At 34.9% G+C, this 23188-nt stretch overlaps 3 protein-coding genes across 6 annotated transcripts; 2 read left to right on the top strand and 1 right to left on the bottom strand.

The window, feature by feature from the left end:
- The first annotated feature begins 7462 nt into the window (after positions 1–7462).
- LOC127807896 (CBS domain-containing protein CBSX5-like) lies at positions 7463–9929 on the top strand. Its single transcript, XM_052346106.1, has 2 exons — positions 7463–7943; positions 8929–9929. Exons 1-2 carry the CDS (start codon positions 7594–7596, stop codon positions 9755–9757), a joined length of 1179 nt encoding a protein of 392 aa, XP_052202066.1. The 5' UTR covers positions 7463–7593; the 3' UTR covers positions 9758–9929.
- LOC127807895 (uncharacterized) lies at positions 9898–13340 on the bottom strand. 2 transcript variants are annotated; one of them, XM_052346105.1, is made up of 4 exons: positions 13036–13340; positions 11294–12957; positions 10818–10908; positions 9898–10333 (listed from the first exon to the last, which is right to left on the bottom strand). In XM_052346105.1, the coding sequence occupies exons 1-4, from the start codon at positions 13265–13267 to the stop codon at positions 10143–10145; spliced, it is 2178 nt and encodes a 725-aa protein (XP_052202065.1). In that variant the 5' UTR covers positions 13268–13340; the 3' UTR covers positions 9898–10142. The 2 variants fall into 2 exon arrangements, with proteins under 2 accessions (XP_052202065.1, XP_052202064.1); XM_052346104.1 differs by having other exon boundaries at positions 11294–13339.
- A 5808-nt stretch (positions 13341–19148) lies between these two features.
- LOC127808973 (E3 ubiquitin-protein ligase AIRP2-like) lies at positions 19149–23085 on the top strand. 3 transcript variants are annotated; one of them, XM_052347740.1, is made up of 6 exons: positions 19152–19478; positions 19657–20328; positions 20478–20628; positions 20712–20778; positions 20881–21115; positions 22419–23085. In XM_052347740.1, the coding sequence occupies exons 3-6, from the start codon at positions 20521–20523 to the stop codon at positions 22627–22629; spliced, it is 621 nt and encodes a 206-aa protein (XP_052203700.1). In that variant the 5' UTR covers positions 19152–19478; positions 19657–20328; positions 20478–20520; the 3' UTR covers positions 22630–23085. The 3 variants fall into 3 exon arrangements, with proteins under 3 accessions (XP_052203698.1, XP_052203700.1, XP_052203699.1); XM_052347738.1 differs by lacking the exon at positions 19657–20328 and having other exon boundaries at positions 19149–19478; positions 20472–20628; XM_052347739.1 differs by lacking the exon at positions 19657–20328 and having other exon boundaries at positions 19156–19478.
- The last annotated feature ends 103 nt before the right edge of the window (positions 23086–23188 follow it).

Genomic DNA, 23188 nt, shown 5'->3' with positions numbered 1-23188 from the left:
TAATTAAGATAAGTGTTATCTATAAGAATCTTAATTCTGTTACACTTTATATTTCTCTATAAATTAGCAGACACTCATTTTTAAAAAGGTATGACGACTCTGATATTAGTTTTAATACAGATTTTATCATTTTAGTATCTGACTTAAGTATCAGAGTGTTTGCGCGAGAATCTCTCGGTGCTCTCTAATTGTTTTTTTTATTTTTACAAATTTAAATGGCTTGACGACGACGTTTTTAGTAAACTAAATTCTTTATTGTATCCATGCAACAACAAATATAATAAAGATTGAGATAAGGAAGTCGGTTGGAGATGGCTTAAGACCTTTATATTCTAGTGGTAGACTTTTGCGATCAATAAATATGATACAAAACGAAAACGGAGATACGATATTTTTCAAAAAAGTAAGAAAGGAAAATGAGAGAATAAGAACAAATATAGCGATTATTTGTAAATATAATTTTTAATATAGAAAGTTATAAAAAAATATTATTTAATTTAAAAATAAATATAAATTTCATAATGCATTCAAACAAATTTAAAAAACAATTAAAAATTTTGAGTTAGAGATAGAAAAATAATTTTTTTTTTGTCTCCAACTTCTTTGTGGACAAAAACAGATTTCTAAATCATAAACGTGCTTTCGAAAGTTTTTTAATATTATGAAATGGAATCAAAATATTTTTGAAATTACAAAAATAAAGTATAAATATTTTTTTATAATTTTTTTGGCTTTTAGAAACAAAAACATTCTAGAAACATTAAAACGACGCCCTAAGATATTTTCATGCATCATAGATTTTCATTACTTAACTTCTTATAAGGAAATTAAGGCTGCATTCTCTTTACTTTTCAATTTTCAGTTTTGAGTTTTGAATTAATTTTCAGTTTTCTGTTTGATAGTCAGTTTTTAGAAAATTGAAAACACGTTCTCTTTGTCATTTTGAAAAATTATTTTTCAAAACAGAAAATTAGAAAACGGGTTCTCTTTGAAATTTTGAAAATATTTTTTTAATGATATCTTATTCAATAAATTTGATTATTAAGTAAATTATAAATATTTAATATTAATATATTATTAAAAATATATATATATTTTAAAGTTAATGAATTTATAATATTTTTTTCCATTACAATAATAAAATATAAATAAATAAATAAATAAATATGTTTTGAGTTTTGAGTTTGTTTTGTATTAAAACACTCAAAATAACTTTTTGTTATTTTTAGTTTTCTTTATAATTTTTTTTTATTTTCAAAAATACATTTTTAAAAGCAGCAAAGAGAACGCGTTTTCAATATTTTAGAAAATTGAAAACTAAAAATGACTTAAAAATAGTAAAAAGAACGCAACCTAAATTTTGGTTCAAAATTGATTCAAAGTCTGTGTGTATGGATTGATATTATCTCGCTTATTATTAATTATAATCCATTTATAGTTACATCCCAATCTAAGATAGGAACATAATTTATTGTATATACATAATACATAATATTTTTTTTAAAAATTTATATTAAAAAAAATCATTATAGTTCAATCCAATCTGATCCCAACCCTATTTGATTCAATTTTCAGTATCTAACATTTGCAAATTCTAGTCCCAATTTAGTTAATTGAAGAGTCATTTCGATCCAAAGTGAACCTTTCTATTATAAGAAACTAGAGGAGTGATTCATTCCGTGCACTTGTAAATAAAAAAAAAAAAATGGATATATAGTTTTTGACAATTGTAGTTTATTTTTTATTTTATTGAGAAAATATTTTAAACAAAATGGACTTTAATTTTGTGGTAAAATTATTTACAAATTTTTTGGTTTAAGTGTTGAGTTTAAATTCAACTAACATAATTAATGAGCTTTAAAATAATAGTTAAATTATTTAATGTAATACCCCATGTTCGTATGTGTTGCCTACGTAATTTCGATGAGTTTATGATACCGAAAAATTGATTTTATAGCAATTTCAAGTACCGGATCAACCGCAGGGAATGCCTCAGAGTGAAATTGTCTAAGGAAAATGATATGGTCTCGATATGCGTTTCAAGTTAGGAATTATGGTATCAAAAGAAATCGGATCGGGAACAGTTTTCGGTACAGCTAAAATATAGCTGCTAATTAGGCTGTAAAATCGAATCGTCGTAGGAGGCTCCTGAAAAAATCAACGGAACCCTAGGGGGCTCCGATTTTGCCTAATGAGCAACCCTTCAGTGGTTTCGGGATTAAACGATAGCCCGGTGAGGACACTGGGGCGAAATCGTCATTTTCAGCTAAGATTTGGATTATTAATTGTGGAATTTCAGTATTATAATGTAAATTAATTTGAGGTTTAAGGCCGAAGCTTCAATTAGAGATATGCTCTAGTGTAATAAGGATGAAATTTAGGGTTTAATTTATAATTTTTAAATTAATTATGTAATTTTTTTATATATATATATTAATGTAGTTATATATATATATGAATAAAATGTGTTGTGCGTGCTGTGAGGCTGCCCATGCTGCAAATGTAATGACTTCGCGAAGCTTCTGTGAAGCGTTAATGGCCGAGATTTTGGCCACAAAATAAGGAAATTGTGGCAGCAAGATTTAAGGATATCGTAGCAAGATTTGTGGAGATTTTCATATTAAATGATGTGCGTGGTGGGCAAGCTTGTAACAGTGATATTTATGTGAATCCATTGCCTATAAATTGGCAGTGATCGTGGCCGAGGGAGAGGCAGTGCGAGATCGAGAGTGATAGAGAGCAAGGGAGAGATCGAGCTCGAGCTGGGCAATTCGAGAGAAAGATAGAGAGTGAGAGGGAGGGCCGAAATCGGCCATGGCCAACGCGCAACAAGCAGCTGCGACGAAAGGTGAGGCGAGTAACGTGGACGAGATCAGCAGGCACCGGCCGAAGTGGCCGAAGGCGGCCAAGCCAGCCGCACGGCAGCGGCAGGGGTGGCGCGCGGGCGCTGTAGCGTGCGGAGGAGGCTGCGGCGGCGATGGCCCGCGGCGGAGGGCATGGCGCGGGCGGCGGCGCTGGCAGTGGCTCGCGGCGGCGACAAGCTGAAGTCGAGAGTTGCAGGTGGTTGCGCGGGAGGCAGGGGAGGAAGAAAGGAGAAGGAAGAAGAAGAAAGAAGAAGAATGAGAAGGGAAGAGAAGAAGAAAAAAAAAAGAAAAGAAGAAAGAAAAATTAGGAAAAAATAGAGAAAATGTTAGAAAAATTCCATAAAAATTATAGAAAATAGGGAATTATGTTTCGGTGATATCCCAGAGATTTTGGTGAGAAAAACGGCCCGAGCACGCGTTTCGAAAAATATGGCACGCATATCGAGGAAATCCGAGATGTTAAGTTAAGGTGAGTAAAATTCCTTAAAAAATTCTGGAAATTCAAGAATATTATTTTATGAATTATCGTAGTGAAATATTTGAGAAAATATTTTAGAAATATTTAATATGGATTTGTTTAGGAAAAATAGGAAGAAATAGAGAGAAAATTATAGAAAATGCCAGAAATTATGAAAAAATAGGTTTTAATGTTTATTTAAATAATTATGGTGATTAGGATACTTTGAGACTGAAATTAAAAAGACTCGTGCAAATTTTGAGGTTGGCACGCAAATCTAGGCGATGCATGAATTTCGAGACTGGCGTGGATATCGAGGTAGCTCGATCAGCTGAGAAGGTAAGTGGTACTTCCTCGAAAATATTTTCATCATATTGACATGCCCTGATATGTATCCATCACGTAGACTGCATACATGACGTGACTATGAAATGCATGAATGCACGTTGATATCATTGATCACTCGCATTTGAGGCCATATGGAGTACGGACTGGCACCGCTACTTTACCAATGGTGCACCCATACACCCCGACTTCGAAAGAGGTGGCCACTAAAATAGTAGGTAGCATAAGGGGTGCAGTTGACACCTACAACGAAAGACATTGCATACACTCATGACATAGCATTATGTACGCTTACTTAGATGATTCATCATCTAACTTGGGCTCTCCCCTGGAACATTCAACGTTCCAGTCGGGACTTGCAGAGATGATTCCGAGATTGGTGATATGTAGTGACGCGAGACGTCAAGAAGCGAGTAAATGTACCATGTTATGTTGTAATATGAGTAGTTTAAGAATTATGTACATTGTATTTATTGTCAGACGCTTATGAATTAACTTTGTAATGAATGACATGTCTAGTTATTATTATATGCATTACCATGAGCAGGTTCGATTCAGCTTCCGCTTTGTATTTATTTTCTAGTGTAGATATCTCGCACTAGATAAGGTCTTAGGGAATTTCGAGATAATAAAAAAAAAAAAGACCAAATTTCCTAAGGCATAACACGTCCTGAAGAAGTGGGCTATTACATTTAATAAATTATTTATTATACTTTATCTTCCTAATATATACTTTTGTTATGCTCAATATGTTAAAATAAAATGATTTTGATGTTTACAAAATTTATTCCCCTAAAATTTACAAAAATGATTTTGATTCCTATAAAATTTATGCTCAGAGATGTTATATACATTTGTGTGTGCATGCTGTATATTTCTTTCGTGTCCAAGTATCTTCGGTTAATCGAAGTAAAACAGAAAGTGCGTGTTTGTCTGTGTAACTTAGGTTGATCGAATAATATCTTCAGTCGATCGAAATTGACAAGAAAGTTTGGCTTTCATCTTCAATCAACTGATAAGTTAACCAAATTTTTTGCCTAAAGTCACTGGATAACTTCACTCGACCGAAGAATTATCTTCGGTCGACTGAAGGCAACCAGATCGTTGACATTTGATCTTTATTCGATCGAAGAGGTAACTTCTAAAGTTAAGCGATCATCTTTGATTTCTTCCCCTTTTGTATCTTTTTTTGGGTTCACGCCAAGATGTATATTCCATAGTCAATTTTTACCTTTGTATTCTATTACTCAAACTTGATATTCCCATGCATAAAGGTAAAGCTCTCTTTTTGAAATAAAGCTACTTTTGGTTAGTTTTTTGAATATTCTAATTTGTTCTAACACATATGCTACTTTTTGTCTCCATAAAATTTAGGCTCAATTATGTCTCAGGTTGTCCTATCATCTTTATTAGTTTGTCCTTGTCTACAAAACACTTTTATGTTTACATTGATCCCAACAGTTGTTGAAAAACTGAAGATAAAGGTGAAAAGCTGAAGTACTTTAAAAGTCTTCAAATATTCCCTTATCTTGTTATGTTTGTAACAGCTAAATTTTTTAAATGGTCACTGTATAAGGAGAGTCAACTGTTCATGAAAGATACACATACTGAACAAACTTTGAAGAGTATTCAAACAAGAGAGTTCAAGAGTATTCAAACAGTTGTTGATTGTAAGTTTATTATTTACTCACTCGTATGTGAGGGGATTGCATGTGTTAGTAGCAAGTTAGTGTTTATTCTTGTTTAGGCAAGGGATTTTCTATTGGTTCCAAAGTTGTTAAAATTGAGATTTTAAGTGAGATCGTAAGGGAGTTCATAAAATCGAATCGTAAGATTTTTTGAAAAATTAAAATTACTTTTTAATTTATATAAATATATGTTTATAATGACATATTCCTTATTATAAATGAAATAGATGCACCTATTTCAAAATTACTTTATCTATCTATTTCAAAAATACTAAATAATATGAAATTTTTAAATATTAAATTCATCATTCATTCATCTATAATCAAAATTTCAAACAACAAACATTATCATCATCATCATCAACAAACATTGTTAAATATAAATAAAAATACTAAGTCATAAAAATAACAAATATTGTTAAACTTCTACGTTATGTCATTACACTAATTAAGTTACCAATACTAAAGAGGTATATTTTTTTCTTGCTAATCATCAATCTTAATATAAAATTAGACCCACCCATTATCTGATTATGATATATTTGAGATTAGTTCTTTGAGTTTGCACTTACTTGTATGTGTAGATAACTAACATTACAAATAAGAATGTACACACACAAGCACAACGGCATAACACACTCACTCATCACATCAATTGGACGCAACACAGACCTCAGCATAGTGCACACACGACATTTGATTACTGGACTTAGCAAAACATAATCACTCTCACTCACAACTCACTCACATACTTGTGTTGGGTTTGATTATTCGAACTTTCAAGGTGAACGAAAGAAGAAGAAGTGCCAAAACAAGATCGACAACGATTAAGGTTTGCAAAAGGACACAAGCAGCGAATGCAACAAGCACACAAACACAACGTTGTTTAGGATTTGTAGAAGAACCAAAATAAGAGATTGACAACGATTGTATATATATATATATATATGTTAGTTAGGGACGAAAATATTTTTGTTTCTAACCTCAAAATTGTAGGCAAAACTAAACCTGGTAAACTCGTAAACTCGAACCTAGTAAACTCGTAAACTCGGATTAATAAAATCGTAGACTCAGGTCTGATTCTATAAGACTCAATTCTACAAACGAGTTGACTCGTTTTATGCCTCATGACTCGTAAAATTGTACGAGTTGACTCGCAATTTTAACAGCAATGATTAGTTCTAACTTCAATTAAAAACTAGAGTTATTTTTTCTCTAGTGAAATCTCAAACTTAGTGTTTAGAGAGATGATTAGTCTCTTTATAAAGCTAAACCTTTATAAAATTTTTCTATGCCTTGTGGTTGCATATTTTATTTATTTCTATATTTATTGTAATCTCAAATTAAAAAATCACGTTAATTTTTTTTTCAATAAATAGCAAAAGTTAAATATTTTCAAAATACTCAATTTACCAATCTTGGCTATTTATCTAGACAAGAACTTCTATTTCACCCAATTAATAATAATGCAAAAAGAAACGTCTAGAACTCTGTAGTAGGTTCTTGCCTAGAAAAAGTCAATTCCCATTATTAAAGTTTAAAATAATGAAAGCTTCTAGTAACCCTTTTAAAATGGAAATGCTTATACCATTAACATTAACATTAAGATGGTATAGTGAGATTTATGATAATTTTATGAATAATTAAGTCTTATTGTTAATTTTAAATAAAATTATTATAAATTTATATTTATCATGTTAATTTATTTGTGATAATTTTTTACCAAACTTGTTTATAAATATAATATTTTTAGTTGTAAATATAACTTTATAAATTATTATCTAAACAATTTAATTGATTACTATTGAATATATTGTACTTTAAAATATTTAATTAATTAAATATTAAAAATAAAAATATAATAAATACATAATATCTAAAAATAATATACATTTATTGCAAAAATAGCATTTTTAATTTTCTCTTGAGTTATTAATTATTATTTTCATAGCTCATGTGAAAATTTGAAAACTCGCAAGAAAATCCATATGATATTTTATATAAAGATATTATTAATATTAAAAAAAATGGGGATACAGGTTACCGGCAATGGCCGGTAACTGGCGCCTATAAATATCCGGTTGCTGGAGAGAACAGAGACTCTGAAATTCTGAATCTTGCACCAATCGTTCTCTCTCTCTCTCTCTCTCTCTCTCTCTCTCTCTCTCTAGGCATTAGATACAAAAGCCGATACTTCTCTGTGGAGTGGAGGAACCAAACGAGATTTGGTGAATATTGCATGGCAGTGAGCTTTCTGGGAGCGGATGTGTCGGACCTGTGCCTTGGAAAGCCAGCGCTGAGGTCGATTCCGGTCGCCGCCACCGTCGCCGACGCCATCGCGGCGCTCCGGAGGTCCGGGGAGGCGTACGTCAGCGTGTGGAGCTGCGGTGAGCCGCAACAGCATCTGCACTCGAACAGCGCCATCGGAGGGTGCCAATGCGTCGGCAAGGTCGGCATGGTTGATGTGATCTGCTTCATGTGCGGAGAAGAGAAGAATCTGAACAGTCCGGCGTCGGCGCTTCGGACACCGGTATCTGATCTGCTGCACGGAGCCAAGGGCCTTGTAAGGCATTTGGAACCCCAATCTAGGTTTGTGGAAAACTTTTACTCTTTGATTTTGTGATTAATTTGAGTCTTGGCTTTGAAATTGGAGATGGCCTTGGCGCCATGCTTTTCGGATAGAATAATAGAAAATTGATTGACCACCGGAATGATCTGACCGTAATGTTTTGAAAGTATAAGCCGGTATGTCAGGACGATAAACATGGCATCGTTATATATTTTTGGTAAAAAAAAAAAACAAAAGTTTTCCTAACTGAACAATGATTTAACGGGGATCTTGAAACTCTTAGAGCTGTTTTGCTTTTTTGTTTTTGGTTTTGTTGGGGGGCGCACTTTATTTGGGTACATTGAAGCTGATTCGGTGGAATTCTACATGTATCAACTGACGAGAATTTTCAGATTTACATGAAGGATTGTTAGTCTGGAAACAATTCAGGAAAAGCTTGATAGCCTTGATAATTTGACTTCGAATTTTTATGACACGCATATATGGTTTTCGTTTGTGGCAGACTTTACTATATGTGAAAGATTCCTCTTTTATACTTCCTTCCTTGAGAAATTCAACTTGTAAGACCATATATGCGTGAGTGTGCGTGTTTAGTGTTGTGGAATTCTGCTTATTTCAATGGAACAAACAATTTTTGAGATCGTAAAGGTTAAGTACATACACAGTTCATGGCAAGGCTTGGTGGGAACGATTTAATATGAAAAGCTTATGTCTCATACAAAGGATATGGTATTATCTTACGCTTTCTTAGGACTATATGCTGGAAGCTGCTGATTTCATGTTCTTTTGTTTTGCTGCCCAGTAACTCTCCGGTTTAGATTATCTTATGATCTCCTTGAGTCTGTGCAAAGCCTCTTCTTTAGCTTTTATCTGACTTGTAACTGTAATAGTGTTTCCCTGGCACTGGTTTATGCTTGTTAATCGGTATCAATTTTTGGGCTTCTTCTCACTTTTGTTTCTCAGAAAACTTAAAACTCTTATTTCTTTCTTTTCTTGTTTTGTTAGCTTACTAGAGGCAATAGATTGCATCCTTGAAGGAGCCCATAACTTGGTTGTGCCAATTGAGAGCCATATACGCATCACTCCAAGGAAGAAGCAACTCAACAAACCTTCCTCCTTCGGCTCCACCTTCCACAATGGACGCGAGTTCTGCTGGCTTACTCAAGAAGACGTGGTCCGCTTCCTCCTCAACTCCATCGGCGTCTTCTCCCCAATCCCCGCATTCACAATCGAAGCACTCAACATAATCGACACCAATGTTATGACCATCCATTTCGACGATCCTGCCTCCTCTGTGTTGGATTCCATTTCTCGCTCCCTCACCGAGCAGAAGTCCATCGCAGTTGTTGACGAGTATAATAAATTGCTTGGCGAAATATCGCCTTACACTCTTGCTTCCTGCGACGAGAGTGTTGCCGCAGCAATTATAACTCTGTCTGCCGGTGACCTAATGGCTTATATTGACTATGGTGGCCCTCCAGAGGACTTGGTTCAGTTGGTGAAGGCAAGGCTGGAAGAGAAGAATTTAACAGCCATGTTGGAATTGATGTTGGAATCTTCTGTGTCTTCGTTATCTTCCTACTCTAGTTGTTCTGAAGAAGAAGAAGAGTTGGGGTTGAGCAGGACCGGTAGCTCATCAGGTCGGTACAGCCCCGCAAGGCGGTCTGAGGCAATCGTGTGCCATCCATGGAGTTCTTTGGTGGCAGTGATGGTCCAAGCACTCGCACATCGTGTAAGTTATGTTTGGGTTGTGGAAGAGGATTACAGCATCGTTGGTATCGTGACGTTCGCTGGGATCTTGAAAGTTTTCAGGAACATTGCTGGCATGCGATAGAAACCAGAAACGGCGAATCTTGCACTCAAGAAATAACAAAAGACTAGAAAGATTTCTGGCAATGGCCAACTTGAGCTGAGATGTACCAACGCATTTAAAACAGTGTTTACTTATCTTTGTTTCCAATGAATCTTACAACATATGCCATGATGAACATTACATATTTATCTCAGGTGCTTAGTATAAATCCCATCAGAAACATTCCCTTTTAGCAGAAACTCACAAGTAAGATGATTGACCAAAAAGCCGGTATCTTTTCATACGATGGGTTCTTCCATTTTGCTATATACGACTAAGAAATGGCGAAGAAGAAACAGAAGCCATGCTACTGCTTGGAAGGGGCGGGGATAGATAACAAGAATAACGAATAATGGCAGGTGGGATTTCAATAGCTCCTAAAACTGAGCTCAGAGATGCATGAATGGAGGGCTTCTCTTACTTGGAGATTATCGTAGTCCATGTTGAGTGCATCTTCGTATAGCCTCTTCGCTTGCTGCAGTAACTTGACCTTCTCTTTGCTATTCCTTGGCCGTAGTCGAGATCTTTGTTGCAATGCCAAGCCCCATCTAAACAGAGCTGCAAACACGAATTACAAAATGATATTTTCAAGTCTCTAATATAACAACATGGGATGGCATGGTCTGAAAGGCACTAAGTTGCATGCATGATTGTGCTTCTGCTCTAGGATTCTGACCATAGACGTAGGTCTTCCATATATTGCAACTTTAAAGGAAAGATCTCCAGCTTGAACCTAGAGAAGTCCCATTTGGTGATATGAGAAATAGGGCCTTTTCATATCTACAAGATGTTTGTTTGATACTAAGGGCAAGATCTATTTCTCTTGGACTTTTGCTAACAGTGAGTTTTAAGTAGAAGTGGGACTTCAAAATTCCTGCACATTTCCAATATTAGAATCACTCGGTATCCATTATTTTATACTTTAGGCCACTGCACTCTTCATTTTCAATCTTAGCAAGTAGTGTCTGAAAATTTCCATGGTCATAAGGGCACATCATCATAAGAAAACAATATTTGACAAATAAAGGGCAAATTATCATACCATCAGGTGTATAAACATTGCTTCTGGACATCATGGCATCAAATTTGTCTATTGCAGCCAAGAAAACCTTGTCAGCATCAAAAGCTGCTTCCTGCAATTCACAAAGACATGCTTAGCCATTGAAAAATGCCACAGCCACGGTAAAACTTGACTCACAATAATCAAAGTAATATCGTCCTTTTTTCTTTCTTTGAAAGTATGAATAGATGTAATTCTGTGACATGTTCATGTCAGCAAAGTAGTGCTGAAGGTATTGTATTTCCACTACCCACAAAAAGAAAAGGCCAAGTATCGTGTTTGGATTGTTCGAAACAAAAGGGAGAAAAAAGGGTATCAAACAAAAACTCTTAACAGCTTTGGTAAAGTCGGGAAATTCCTCCGACTTATTTTTAAGGCCAGTTCTTCATGCGTGAGTTCAAATTTGTATAGTGAAACATATGGAGAAAATAAGCTAACATGTCAAGGACAATGCTTACTGGTCCAATATCTGCAATCAACTGTGCACGGAAGGACAGGGCAAGACCCCAGTTATACAGGGCTCTCATGTCGTCTCCATCAATTGACAAGGCAAACCTATATCTTCTCCCAGCCTGAACAAGGAGTTCTTCACAGTCTTCACAAACATTAACAAGTGCTGATGCAATTTTGTCTTTGCTTGTGAGCTCATCTTCTAGTCCTTTAAGTACTTTAGGCCGTTCGTGGACAAATATTGTATCTTTGTTTGCAAGTAGAGCTCTCAAGTGACGACTCATTTTCAGTTTTAGTTCTCCATGGAGAAGATAGGTATTTCCCAACTGGCCTACAGCTAGTAAACTCATAGGCTTCATGTCTAAGGCTTTAGAGAGTAATTTTGCAGACTTGTATAATACAGTTTCTGCATGCCCTTCATCACCACTTACCTTCAGACATTTCCTGGCTTCTTTTAGGAGGGCATTAGCTTGCATAAGATACCCATTGAACATAATATCATCTGAAACTGTAGAAGATGGGAAGGAGTCATTCTTGCGTTCAGATGGGTGATCAGCTATGGATTGTTCATCTTCACGAATCACCCTCTCTTTTTCCACACTACGAGGTTTGTAAATGTCCTCTTCTCTATTCTCCCTGGATTGACTAGGCCTGTAACTTCCATTGGTCCTGTGTAGTATCTCTTCTCGTTCAACTAAAGCTTCAGTTTGCATGTGCTTCAGATTGACACTAAAATCCACAGAATCAAGGAAGTTATCTTGTGATGCCCACGTTTCAACTCCATTATGATGATCTATCATAAGAGAGATCTGTTGGTTGTTTATGAATCTTGGTCTGTTATTTTGGTAACTATACAGTTCATTGTCCATAACTTTTCTATTAGCTTCCCTATCTGAAATCTTTATTTCATCATCTTGTAAGAGAACATTAATTCTCCTTGCTTCATTATCCAACATTTCTTCTCCACTCCGAACCATATCAGGCGTATGCAGAATATCTCTTGAAAATGCTGCTTTCTGGTTTCCTGCATCGTCAATAGATGCTGAGCTTGTTATAACCTGTTCTTCACCCACCATACCTAAAATGTTGCCTCGACTTCTGTCATTCACCTCCACATGCACTGACCCCCTCTTAACACTATCTTTCATTTTATTTGGCTTGGAACTAACTGAACTTTCTTGAAACAAACCACCAATGTACTGGAACAGATCGAACCCAGCTTCGCCCACTTCTTTCTTTCTCCTACTTGATTTCTGATTCAAAATTCTTTCAGTTTCCCGGTTCTCGACTGACAGGACATCAATACAAGCATCAACAACACTCCTAGCATTCAAACTAGATAACCGAATTGATTCCATGGCCTTAGAATATCTCTGCAGATCACCCACAGTGACATGACTGTTCTCAATTCCCCTTCTTATACCATTCTTCAAGTTACTAATCTTATCATCAAATTCAGCCAACAGATGCACCAAATTCCTCAATTTCTCAACTGAAACCCTAAAAGTTTCATCCTTCGGCTTTTTCTTGGCAGCAACTAAGTTCAAGTTATTCGCATGTCCCCAATTAACAAAGCCAATTGAAAACCCAACAGCAAAAACAATAGCGCAAGCTGGGAACAGAACAGTTGAGGAAACCCTAACCCTAGAAATGGCCAAAGCACAAACGAACCCTAGTACATAGACAAAGATATACTTTTTGTCATCGATTCCAAGAGAATTCAGAAGACTAAGGAGCTGGTTTGACTCACCCGATAGGGCCGAGCCACCACCGAGTCGTGGGTCGTCCCATCCACCGAAACTTGGTGCCCCAGAGCAGAAAGTCAGTGTTTTGGGATGGTACAGCCATTTCCTGTGGGAGAAGCTCAACAAGCATGGACTTTCCCGGGAAAGTGGAGGAAAGCGGAATAGAAAATTTGGAGATGGAAATCGAGGGATCAATATCAAATGGGGAGTCAGACTGTTAGAAATTGGGGCTTTCATCGGCAAGCTGGTTGGAGTATCTCTGCTTCATGATGACAACTTCCATGTCCTGCAAAACCTGGTACAATGTAGCTTTGATAAGAAGGGTGTTTTCGTCAATATGAATGAACAAGGACCCTTTCGTTCATTCCCAGGAGAGCTGAGTCGGCCCAACACCATCTGGAAAGCCCAATAAGGCCCTTCAAGTCCAGTGGGCCCAGCAAACAAGAAAACTAGATCAAGCCCGTTACAAAGTTGAAACAGTGTTCAGGGCCATGGGCTATGGTTTGGGCCGATTAGGTTCAAAGGCCCAATCATTTTTAGTCGGCCTTGGAGATAGAACCTAAACTCTAGCTAGAATTTTGCTTTTTTGGACTAATAAACTCTTAGCTAGATCTTTGTTGGCATTTATGTATACTCAAAAGAACAGCATGAGTTAATCTTCTAATTAGATGATGTAAATGTAAACTTTAGCTTCTGTGTGTATGTGGGTCGAGGATCGAGTGCCAAAAGTCAAGGCCCTTAACAAATCACGAGATGGAGAAATTTGTGTAACGGTACAAGTATAACGATACAAGAAAATATTTTATACTACAAATGTACAATTTTGCAAACCTAACTTTACCCAATAAAAATTATGCCATTAGCAATGGAAAGTCAATGTTAACCAACCCTCACATACAAACTCTAGTGGAACCCAATTGGAAGTTGACTTCCTAAACTTATAAAGGCTAATGATATTATGATAGCCCTAGGTCCCATTGTTTGGCACAATTTTTGGGCATGAAAAGAGATCTAAACAAGGGCACACATGTCCTTGTCCTAAAAATGAGAGTCATAGACAAGGATATATTATTAGATGGTATTTGGGTTGATGTGATATAGAGAGGATAATGTATGGCTGAGTTGGACACCACCATTCCCTTCACTTCACATGTCCACCTAATTCCCATGTCCCAGCCCTAGGATATTTTCCCCCCTCACCTTACACCATCACTGCATTTAATCTTCCTTATTTCATAGAAACATGGGCCCACAACCACTGTGTCAACGCTACCTGGAACTTGAAATACCCACAAATTGATATTTTTATAGAAAACATTTAATATATATTGTGAATAAAACACTAGTTTTAATTTATTTTGAGTATGCCTGTGGTTTAGGTATTTATTTTGTTATATTCCTATAAGCAATCAATCTTTAGTGTCATTTGTTTGATTGGTGGTGCCTACAAACAATCTACTTGATAATGAGATTTCCCAAAAAGAATTGAGTAAGAGTGGATTGAAGGGGGGCCTCTCATTCACATGGGTTGCATATAAACTAATCATGCCTAATACTGTTTACCATTTCCCAAAATGAATGATTATGTTTTTGTTACTGATTCATAGATTACATTCACAAGTTAACACAACTTAATTATATTGGAGATTTTAACTTTTGATTTAAAACATCAAAATAAGAGAAAAAAAGAAAAAAATTGATAGACCCTTTTCTTCTTAAAGAGCGTAAGAGCTATCGTTTTGTTAAAAATAAGTAATTGGACAATCAAGAGTAGATGTGTGCAAATGGTCGATTTGGTTACCGAACAGATTAAAATTTATTAACCGATTAAATCGAACTGATAGATTAACCCAAAAAATCGAATTAACTGATAATAAAAAAAATCGAACTCAAACCGTATAAACTAAACTAAACTGATTAAACCCAAAAAACACACAAAAGAAAATAAAGAAAATCGATAAAAAATACATAAAATTAAAGAAAACGACATTATTTTATAAACTTCAAAATAATATTATTTTAAAATTTGATATGTTCAGTTATTTCGATTTTTCTAACCAAAAAATCAAAAATCTAATTTTTGAGAAAAAATTAACTGAACCGAATTTATACAAGAAAAAAATCGAATCGAATTAACCCGACAAGTTGGATCGATTCAGGTAAATTGAACTTTTGCTCACCCCTAATCGAAAATAAAAGCCTAACAATAACATGTACCAATAACTATAACGAGAATAACTTGAATAATTGTTATATTATTATAAAAGATAATAAATAGAAGGATAATGAAAGTTTTGATCACATTCGACAAAAACATTGTTAAGTAATTTAATTACCCTAGACTCTAACAAAATTAGTACAAAAACTCTTAGAGAGACAACACTAGAGATTAGATGAAAGAGTGGAAATTTCAAACACAATATATATATATATATATAGATATATATGATACAAAATTTAGTTAATTTATAGACATTGAGTGACTATAAATGACACACCTTTTTATTAAAAGATGTCGTTCGTAAATAATTATATTTTTTCGTTAAAAAGTAGAAAGAAATATCTTTTAAATTATAAATCAACATATATATATATAACTCGCTTTTAGATTTAAAAAACACGATTATTCATGTCTGTTTGAAAGAACAATTATTTTAGTCCAAAAAACACCTATTATATAAATATTAAATGTTAAAATAATTCAGTTCCAATTCCAAAAATAATGGGAAAAAAATAAAAGAAGGCATTATTTAATATTTGTCAATAGAATGGCATTTTTGCAAATGGGAAGAAGTTCGGGGGCAATCCACGCGGCGGCCAGCAAAGAGGCGACGCTTTCGGCTTTGTTTGCCATATCTTCAATAAAAGCCCCTCAAAGTACTGTTTTTTGGGATTAATTTTCCCGGGAAATGAACCCAAATAGAGAAGCCCATTTAACTCACCCACCAGTCCACCTGCTGGTGGGCCCAATCAAATTAATTTAAAGCTTTGTTAATGTTTATTTAATGTATTTTATTTTTTATATTTAAATTAAAGTATTCAGTGTTACTAAAAATTTATTAATTTCAAGAGTAATGTTAGCTATTATTTTATGAGTAATGATTAAATACCAATAAATATATTTTATTTTAAAATAAGGTATTTTTATTTTAAACATAAATACTCGTGTTTTAAATTATTTAATTAATCAATAAAATTATTTAAATATTAAAAATAAAATACACATTATGTAAAAATAATTCATTTACTTTACCATCGATTAATTAATCTAAAAATTAAGTGAAGTGTGGTAAATATATATCTATTTTAAAAATAAAATATAGTTATGGTGTCTTATTTGTATAGTAAAGATAAAAATTAAAAAATAAACCTTTATTCTATGACCAAACGGAGCCTAAGTCTCCCCTAATTGGAGGATTTTGGTTGAGTAGAGTTTTAATGTCATGAATCAATACCCTAATATTGCATAAAGCATGAAAGCAATAAAGAGAAAGATGTAGGTTCGAGTCATGATAATTGTAGTGTGGGAGTTCCATCTTTCTGTGAGGTGACTTATTATGGGTACTATGTATTGTGTTTCTTATTTAGGGGATTGTCGTGTACCATGATTTACCCTTTTTATGTGCGTGAGACAATATACGAAGACCCTAAAAGAGAAGAAATTCACCTTTTACAGCCTATGAAAGTCATAAATAGTTGTGGAGATGCCAGTTTTGCTCAAGAGTGGGTCTAAATGACTCAAAGTCCCATTTGGGAACCCTCCCATTTTGGGGCTCTTGTCTTAGTTTTGGATCCTGTTTTTTGAGTATCTGGGGGGCAGTTTTGACATATTATGTGTCATAGGCCACACTCACTCCTTGTAACAACTGTCATTCTTGTAGTTCAAACATCACTTTCTCTGAGATAATTAAGTGTTTTCTTAGGAAAATTTCTTTAATCAATGTCATAATTAGGAAAGTTATTTAATTAAATGATAAGGATGGAGGGTTATAATCTAATTATGATGGGCTGACGTCAACACTCATATTTCAACTTATATAAATTGTACGACGTGTGAGCTTTCAAATAATTATCAAATACTATACTAAAATTTAATATATCAAATTTAAACATAATTTTCATCATGATGATATTCAAAAATTTAGGATAATCAACACTTGATTGAGACCTATTAGCAGTTTATTAAAAGAAAATATTGTTTCACATAATTTAGATTAGATATTTATTTTTATAATTTGATGTCATGATCTCTTAGTGTCAGTAATTTTATAATTCTCATGTTATTTTTTATTTTTGATCAATTATTTTTTATCGAATACATTATTAACTTAAAATAAAAAAAATAATTCAATTAATATTCTAAGCAATTTTAAGTTTTTAACCCTTATTTTGGATATTAATTTATGATGAACTATTATGTCATGAACTACAAATAATCACATTTAACAGTGCAATGCTACGATGACAAATTAATTAATTAAACAAGAGGCAAACTAATTGGGTAAATAGAGGGGGTAATTCCGTAAATAGGGGGAAGAAGAAGGGCAAAGAAAGGAGCTGGATGCCATGTAGCTATCAAACGGGAGGTGCGTGGTGGGAAAGCTACCGTAAATAGAGGGAAAGTGGCAGACACAAAACCCATTGCCTTTAAGCTATATAATATAATATTAATAATACGCAAATTATATTATATAGCACATTTTTTTGTTTATTATACTTTAATAATATTGGTTATTTTTTTTTTTAGCATAAGAATTTGAGGGATCTTTGATCAAAGTATAGTCCTCGGCCTGAATCGTCTAATTCTCTTTAAAATTTATGAATAGTAGGTTAAATTTTTAAGTTTGATTTCGAATATACACAAATTATCGACATTCATAAAAAATATATTTAAATTTATGACTTTGCAATAATCAATTTCTCAAAAATATAAAATTAATAATAAGTAATAGGTTAATAATAGGTAATGTTAATATTGACTTTTAGTAAATATATATTATTTTTTATAATGTATATTATTTTAATTTTTAAATATTTTATTAAATTAGTATATATAGTATTTTATGATATTTTATCATTAAATTTATTTTAAAATTAAAATTATAAATCTTACTTAATAATAATAATAATAAAATATTTAATAAAATTTAGAGAAAAAAGGGAGAGAGAGAGGACGCGAGTGGATAAGGGAGAAAGCAAAAGAGCGCTCTCGGAGATGACGCTGTCTGATTCTGATTTTTTAATAATTATCGCTCTCATTGCCCGTTCCATTATTCAGAATTATGCTTAGCCCCCTGATATTCTCATTTAATACCATTTATGACCAAACGCTCTGTTTTTACGGTTTAAACCAATCCCCATACTTCGATAAAATTATAATGTCAACCCTCCATCAATTACTAACCACTTGTGATTTCAAATAATGGTTTTTTAACTCAGGTGCAGGATCATTCATTAAAGTATACTTAATATATTTTATTTTTTACACTAAACACTTTTATTAGTTAATAATAAATATATTGTATGTTGAAATATATGATCAATTAATAAAAGTATTTTATTATTGAAAATAAGATGCATTAAATACATCTTGAGATTACAGTTTTTATGTGGTTCTTTGTTACTCGTGTTCTTAATTTTGACAGATGAGATAAATTATAGGTAGAGAATTTGTCTAATTGCACAAGATAAGAAATCGAATTCATGATCTATTGATGTGAATCTTAACTTATCGTGAGTCAATCACTTAAATGCATCTTAACGAGTATCTGAAATGCATTTGGCTAGAAAAAAATGAATAAACAAGAAAATGACAAGTTCTAAATTTTATTTCAATAATGAATAAGATATATTTCTAAATTTTACTGTTCTAGTGTTCAGGGTTATTGTTAGAAAATTAAAAGAAGAAAGGAAATTTGGGGATTTATGGAAAGTTGAGGGACGTAGAGCGTAAATAATGGTTTCAGTTATAAAGTTGAAATACAAAATGGGAATTGTGAGGATTTGTGGAAAGTTGAGGGATGAAATTACAATTAAACTTTGATCATTATTTTGAAGGCTCTGTAATCTTGACACAACCTAATGTCCACGCGGCACCTCCTCAGTCGCCCTCAGCCGTTGGTCTTCCTTTTGAAAGAGAGAGTAGAACAGAAGCATGATAGAGAATCGCAAAGCAGCCTGCACAGAGAGGAAAGTGGTGAATTCTAGAGAGAGAGAGGGAGTGGGAGAGTTTTCGCTTAGTTCTGATGAAAGCTTATCTGGGTTTGGAGTGTTTGAGTGTGACGGGGGATTGATCAATGCTGAGTGTTTGTTTCTGACGAAAATTTTTGTTCTTTATTTTCTTTTGGGATTGGAATTTGGTGGGTTTGGAAGGAGGAGGGATTATGCGGAAGTCCTTCAAGGATTCTCTCAAAGTTCTTGAGGCCGATATTCAGCACGCCAATACCCTGTTAGTATAAAAAAATAATCCGTGTTTTCCGTACGTTTGAATAATTTGATTTTATGATGGTTGGATTTTTTTGGTGATGTGGTTCAATTAGGGCTCTGGAGAGTTGAAAGATTGAATTTTGGTAGGGTTTTGGGTTTTTTGATGTTTTATTTACCTCGAATCTTCTGGAATTTTGTAGGATTTTATCTCTGCTACGAAGTTCTGCTTAGGCGATCATATTTTGAAATTCTTGTAAATGTCTGCTTGATTGATGCGGCTATTTTACTTTGTGGATTGAAGCGTGAATCTTTCACCTGACCCGTGATTGTCTTCTTGGATAGAGGCTGCATCTTTGTGGGTTTTGTTCATGATCTTGTTGGGAATGTAGAAACCATTTAGTATGATTTTCATGAAGGCCATTGCTTGCTAATAATTTGTTTAATGCAATCTAGAGTTTTTCTGCTTTCTGAAACATGTGTAAGGTGGGGATTTTGGCAGACTGAGCGTAGGATTGTGCTTTAGCTTTCAATTGATGACCAGGTATCTTCATACCCCTGAACCTTGCTTTATAAAGCCCCAACCAACCGAGGCCCGATCATAACCTGACTGGTTAAAACCCTAGAATTCGAGATCTAGCGAGGAGGGAAATAGAAATCGTGACAATGGAGGTAATGAGGGAAGGGGAAGGAAGCGAATGGAGTCTTCCTTCTATATCTAGACTAAGTTTTCACAACGGAGTCTTACTGAACTGCCCCGATTGATACAAGACTACAGTTCGAAGTTTCTGAATGAGCTAGGCCATTGCTGTGCTTGCTGAAAAATGAGAAAGTTGGGGAACTCTTTTGTCTATATATATATAGCAATATGTATGGTCAGTGAGACATTGTTCCTTCATTAGCTAAATAATGTTAATGTCTCAAATCTTCCCATTATGTATCTGTTTGCAGTTGACTTGCTTTCCAGATTGTATTTCGGATTCGATGTTTCTAATTAAACTCTTATACTGGATTTGAGGTGCAGGGCTTCTGATTTTCCCAGGGAATATGATGGCACCTGTCTTCAAATGAGAATGTCCTACAGTCCAGCAGCACATCTGTTCCTTTTCCTTGTGCAGTGGACAGACTGTCACCTTGCCGGTGCACTTGGACTGCTAAGAATCCTAATTTACAAGGTGAATAATCATGTTATGCAGTTACGTCCACTTTGAGTTTCTTGTCAACCATGCACATGGCTGAATGTCCCCTTGGGCTTTAGGTTCATGTTGACGGCACAACAACCATGTCTACCCATGAGCGAAAAGCAAGTATAAGAGAATTTTATGGTAAGTTTTTGCATGCTTTAAAGATAGATTGGCGCCACTTATAAAAGTTTGTGGCTTAAAGTTCTAGATTACTCTGCTGATGTATGAATGTCCTGGGGCCAGCGGTTATTTATCCCTCTTTGCTGCAACTTCAAAGTGGTGTTACTGATACAGAAGATAAAAGGCAAAAGGCAGTGTGCATGGAAAGGTATAGAAGAAGAGATGATGAGGAGTACAGGCAGTATACAGATACAGACATTGAAAGGGAAGAAGAATGTGGAATTTGCATGGAGACAAATTGTAAGATTGTCTTGCCCAAATGCAATCATGCAATGTGCTTGAAATGCTACCACGAGTGGTATGCTCTCTCTCTCTCTCTCTCTCTCTCTCTATACTTGTTTTATTAACTTGTGGAATCTAGAAGTTGCCCTGCAGCTTTATTAGTGACAATTCTTTTTCGCTCTTTTATCTTGTTACTAACTATGTAAAACTAACTGCTTAAGAATTTAGATGCTTTGCATTGGTCTTAGTACTCTTCCTAACAAAACTATATTAATTCCCCTTTGTCAGCTCACACTTCCAGATTGTAAGATCTGAGTGGGTAGTGGATGGTATAATATCTATGTGTAACTACTGCAATCCAATTGTTTCTATTGCTTCTTTCTCTTCATTTATTCTTTTTTGATTTTTCTTGGAGGAGGACAACCCCCCTGCCAGTGGCCCGGGGGAAGGGGTGGGCGTGTTCATAATTGAGGCCCTAGCAAAAGTGTACTGTTTTTTCTTATTGTTGTAACAGAAGGAATTGTAGCGTGACACTAAATTAATGGACTGTGGGGGTCTATCCTCATTATAGGCTTTCCATTTAAGTTTGTGTACCTTCTTCTTGAGGGTTTGGATGTGTACCTGACAAGTAGGTATCACTGCAAAGATTACCATTTTTGTTGTGGACAAAATAAGGTGACTAGCAATCCAACTCCTCAGGTGTTGAAGTCATCACTGATTTCGTGAAGCCTTTTATGTGGTTTTTGTTTGTATTTGTTCCAGTTGCAATATTACATTCAGTCATAGAATGTTTCCCGGTAATCAGTTACTTCATTGGGGGCCTCCTTTTTTATCTCTGTACTCATTGTTTTTGGTGTTTTGGGGGGGGGGGGGGGGGGATGTTGGAAAGACCTCAAAAAGAAGGTTTAGTCACTGATTAGTCTTCCTCCATGCTATGTTTTGTGCTACATATCTATCATTCACCGGTTCATGTTGGTTGGATGGAGCACATTCTATGGTTAAGGCGTATCTCTTGGGGTCCCTCCCTTCTCAAGCTATGATTCTTCTTCAGTCTACTTGTCATTTAGTCTGGCATCCGTTATTGAGCTTGCTGCTCGAGTACTTATAATTAATGCTAAATATCCGAAAGGATGCCAAAGGGTGCGTATCTGTGAATACCATATACACAAATACAAAAGGAAGCAGCAAAATCAGAAGTAACCGACGTGGCAAGAGGGAAAAACATGGAAACCATAGACTGCTACCTCCTTAAAGCCAGACAACTAGACGACCCACATCGAGCTTTTCATGATACACCTTGTATTTTCATACTTCAAAAGAGAACAAACTCTAAGCATCATCACTTCTGAAAACTGATTAATCTGGCATCTGTGTTGCAGGCGTACACGATCCCAGTCATGCCCGTTTTGTCGGGACAGTTTGAAGAGGGTGAACTCCGGTGATCTCTGGGTATTCATGGACTATAGGGATGTGACTGACATGGCGACCATAACACGGGAGAATCTTAGAAGGCTGTTCATGTACACAGACAAGCTGCCTCTGGTTGTTCCTGACACGCTTTTCGATGCCTACGATTCTCATATCCGGTAGGCAGCTGGGACTGTCTGAATCCGCCATCGATGCCTTCATATGAGTACTATCATTCCATTCACTCAAAGCCTGACTTTGGATTTGGTCACTTTAGTTTAAAGTTTTCAATGCTTCTGATTTAGAGGAACCCGGCCTGGATTATTGAAGGCAGGGGGTTCAGAATTGAGATAGTCTCAACTGGAACGGGGTTCATAAATGTACCTTGCCAAATTGTACATCCATGTATAGCTTGAACTTTGTTCAGAGGAGCCATCTTACTTTTCTTTTACTTCACGTGTATCACAACTTGATCTTTATTTCCCTTGAAGTTGCTGGAAGGGCTCAAATAGTTCCTACCATCTTTTCTTTGCATAACTTGTTACCTCCTAAACCTTGATTCTTTTGCTTGTAAAACATGAATAATTAGTCTTTGTGATATACCCACAAAGATTTGGATCCAAAAATGGGTTTAAGATATCACCAATAGTGGCAAACTGATATTTTTTAAAATTTGGTGTTTTTTGGTTACAACTTACCAGGCCAACTTGGGTTGGGTTCGGTTCATTATCATCGTTACAAA

This window comes from Diospyros lotus, chromosome 8 (genome assembly GCF_014633365.1).
Source record: "Diospyros lotus cultivar Yz01 chromosome 8, ASM1463336v1, whole genome shotgun sequence".
NCBI classification, from domain to species: Eukaryota; Viridiplantae; Streptophyta; class Magnoliopsida; order Ericales; family Ebenaceae; genus Diospyros; species Diospyros lotus.
The sequence above is the reverse complement of the archived record's forward strand: the minus strand, read 5'-3'. Positions and strand labels throughout refer to the sequence as shown.

What these genes read in the sequence shown, in the direction of transcription:
- LOC127807896 (XM_052346106.1), top strand. Translation starts at nt 7,594, where the DNA reads ATGGCAGTGAGCTTTCTGGGAGCGGATGTGTCGGACCTGTGCCTTGGA. An exon ending in CATTTGGAACCCCAATCTAG is followed by an intron (nt 7,944 to 8,928) that starts GTTTGTGGAAAA and finishes TTGTTTTGTTAG; the next exon opens with CTTACTAGAGGCAATAGATT.
- LOC127807895 (XM_052346104.1), bottom strand. Translation starts at nt 13,267, where the DNA reads ATGAAAGCCCCAATTTCTAACAGTCTGACTCCCCATTTGATATTGATC. An exon ending in TGATTGCAGATATTGGACCA is followed by an intron (nt 10,909 to 11,293) that starts GTAAGCATTGTC and finishes TGTGAATTGCAG; the next exon opens with GAAGCAGCTTTTGATGCTGA. An exon ending in CAATGTTTATACACCTGATG is followed by an intron (nt 10,334 to 10,817) that starts GTATGATAATTT and finishes TCGTGTTTGCAG; the next exon opens with CTCTGTTTAGATGGGGCTTG.
- LOC127808973 (XM_052347738.1), top strand. Translation starts at nt 19,414, where the DNA reads ATGCGGAAGTCCTTCAAGGATTCTCTCAAAGTTCTTGAGGCCGATATT. An exon ending in AAGTATAAGAGAATTTTATG is followed by an intron (nt 20,779 to 20,880) that starts GTAAGTTTTTGC and finishes TCCTGGGGCCAG; the next exon opens with CGGTTATTTATCCCTCTTTG. An exon ending in TTGAAATGCTACCACGAGTG is followed by an intron (nt 21,116 to 22,418) that starts GTATGCTCTCTC and finishes TCTGTGTTGCAG; the next exon opens with GCGTACACGATCCCAGTCAT.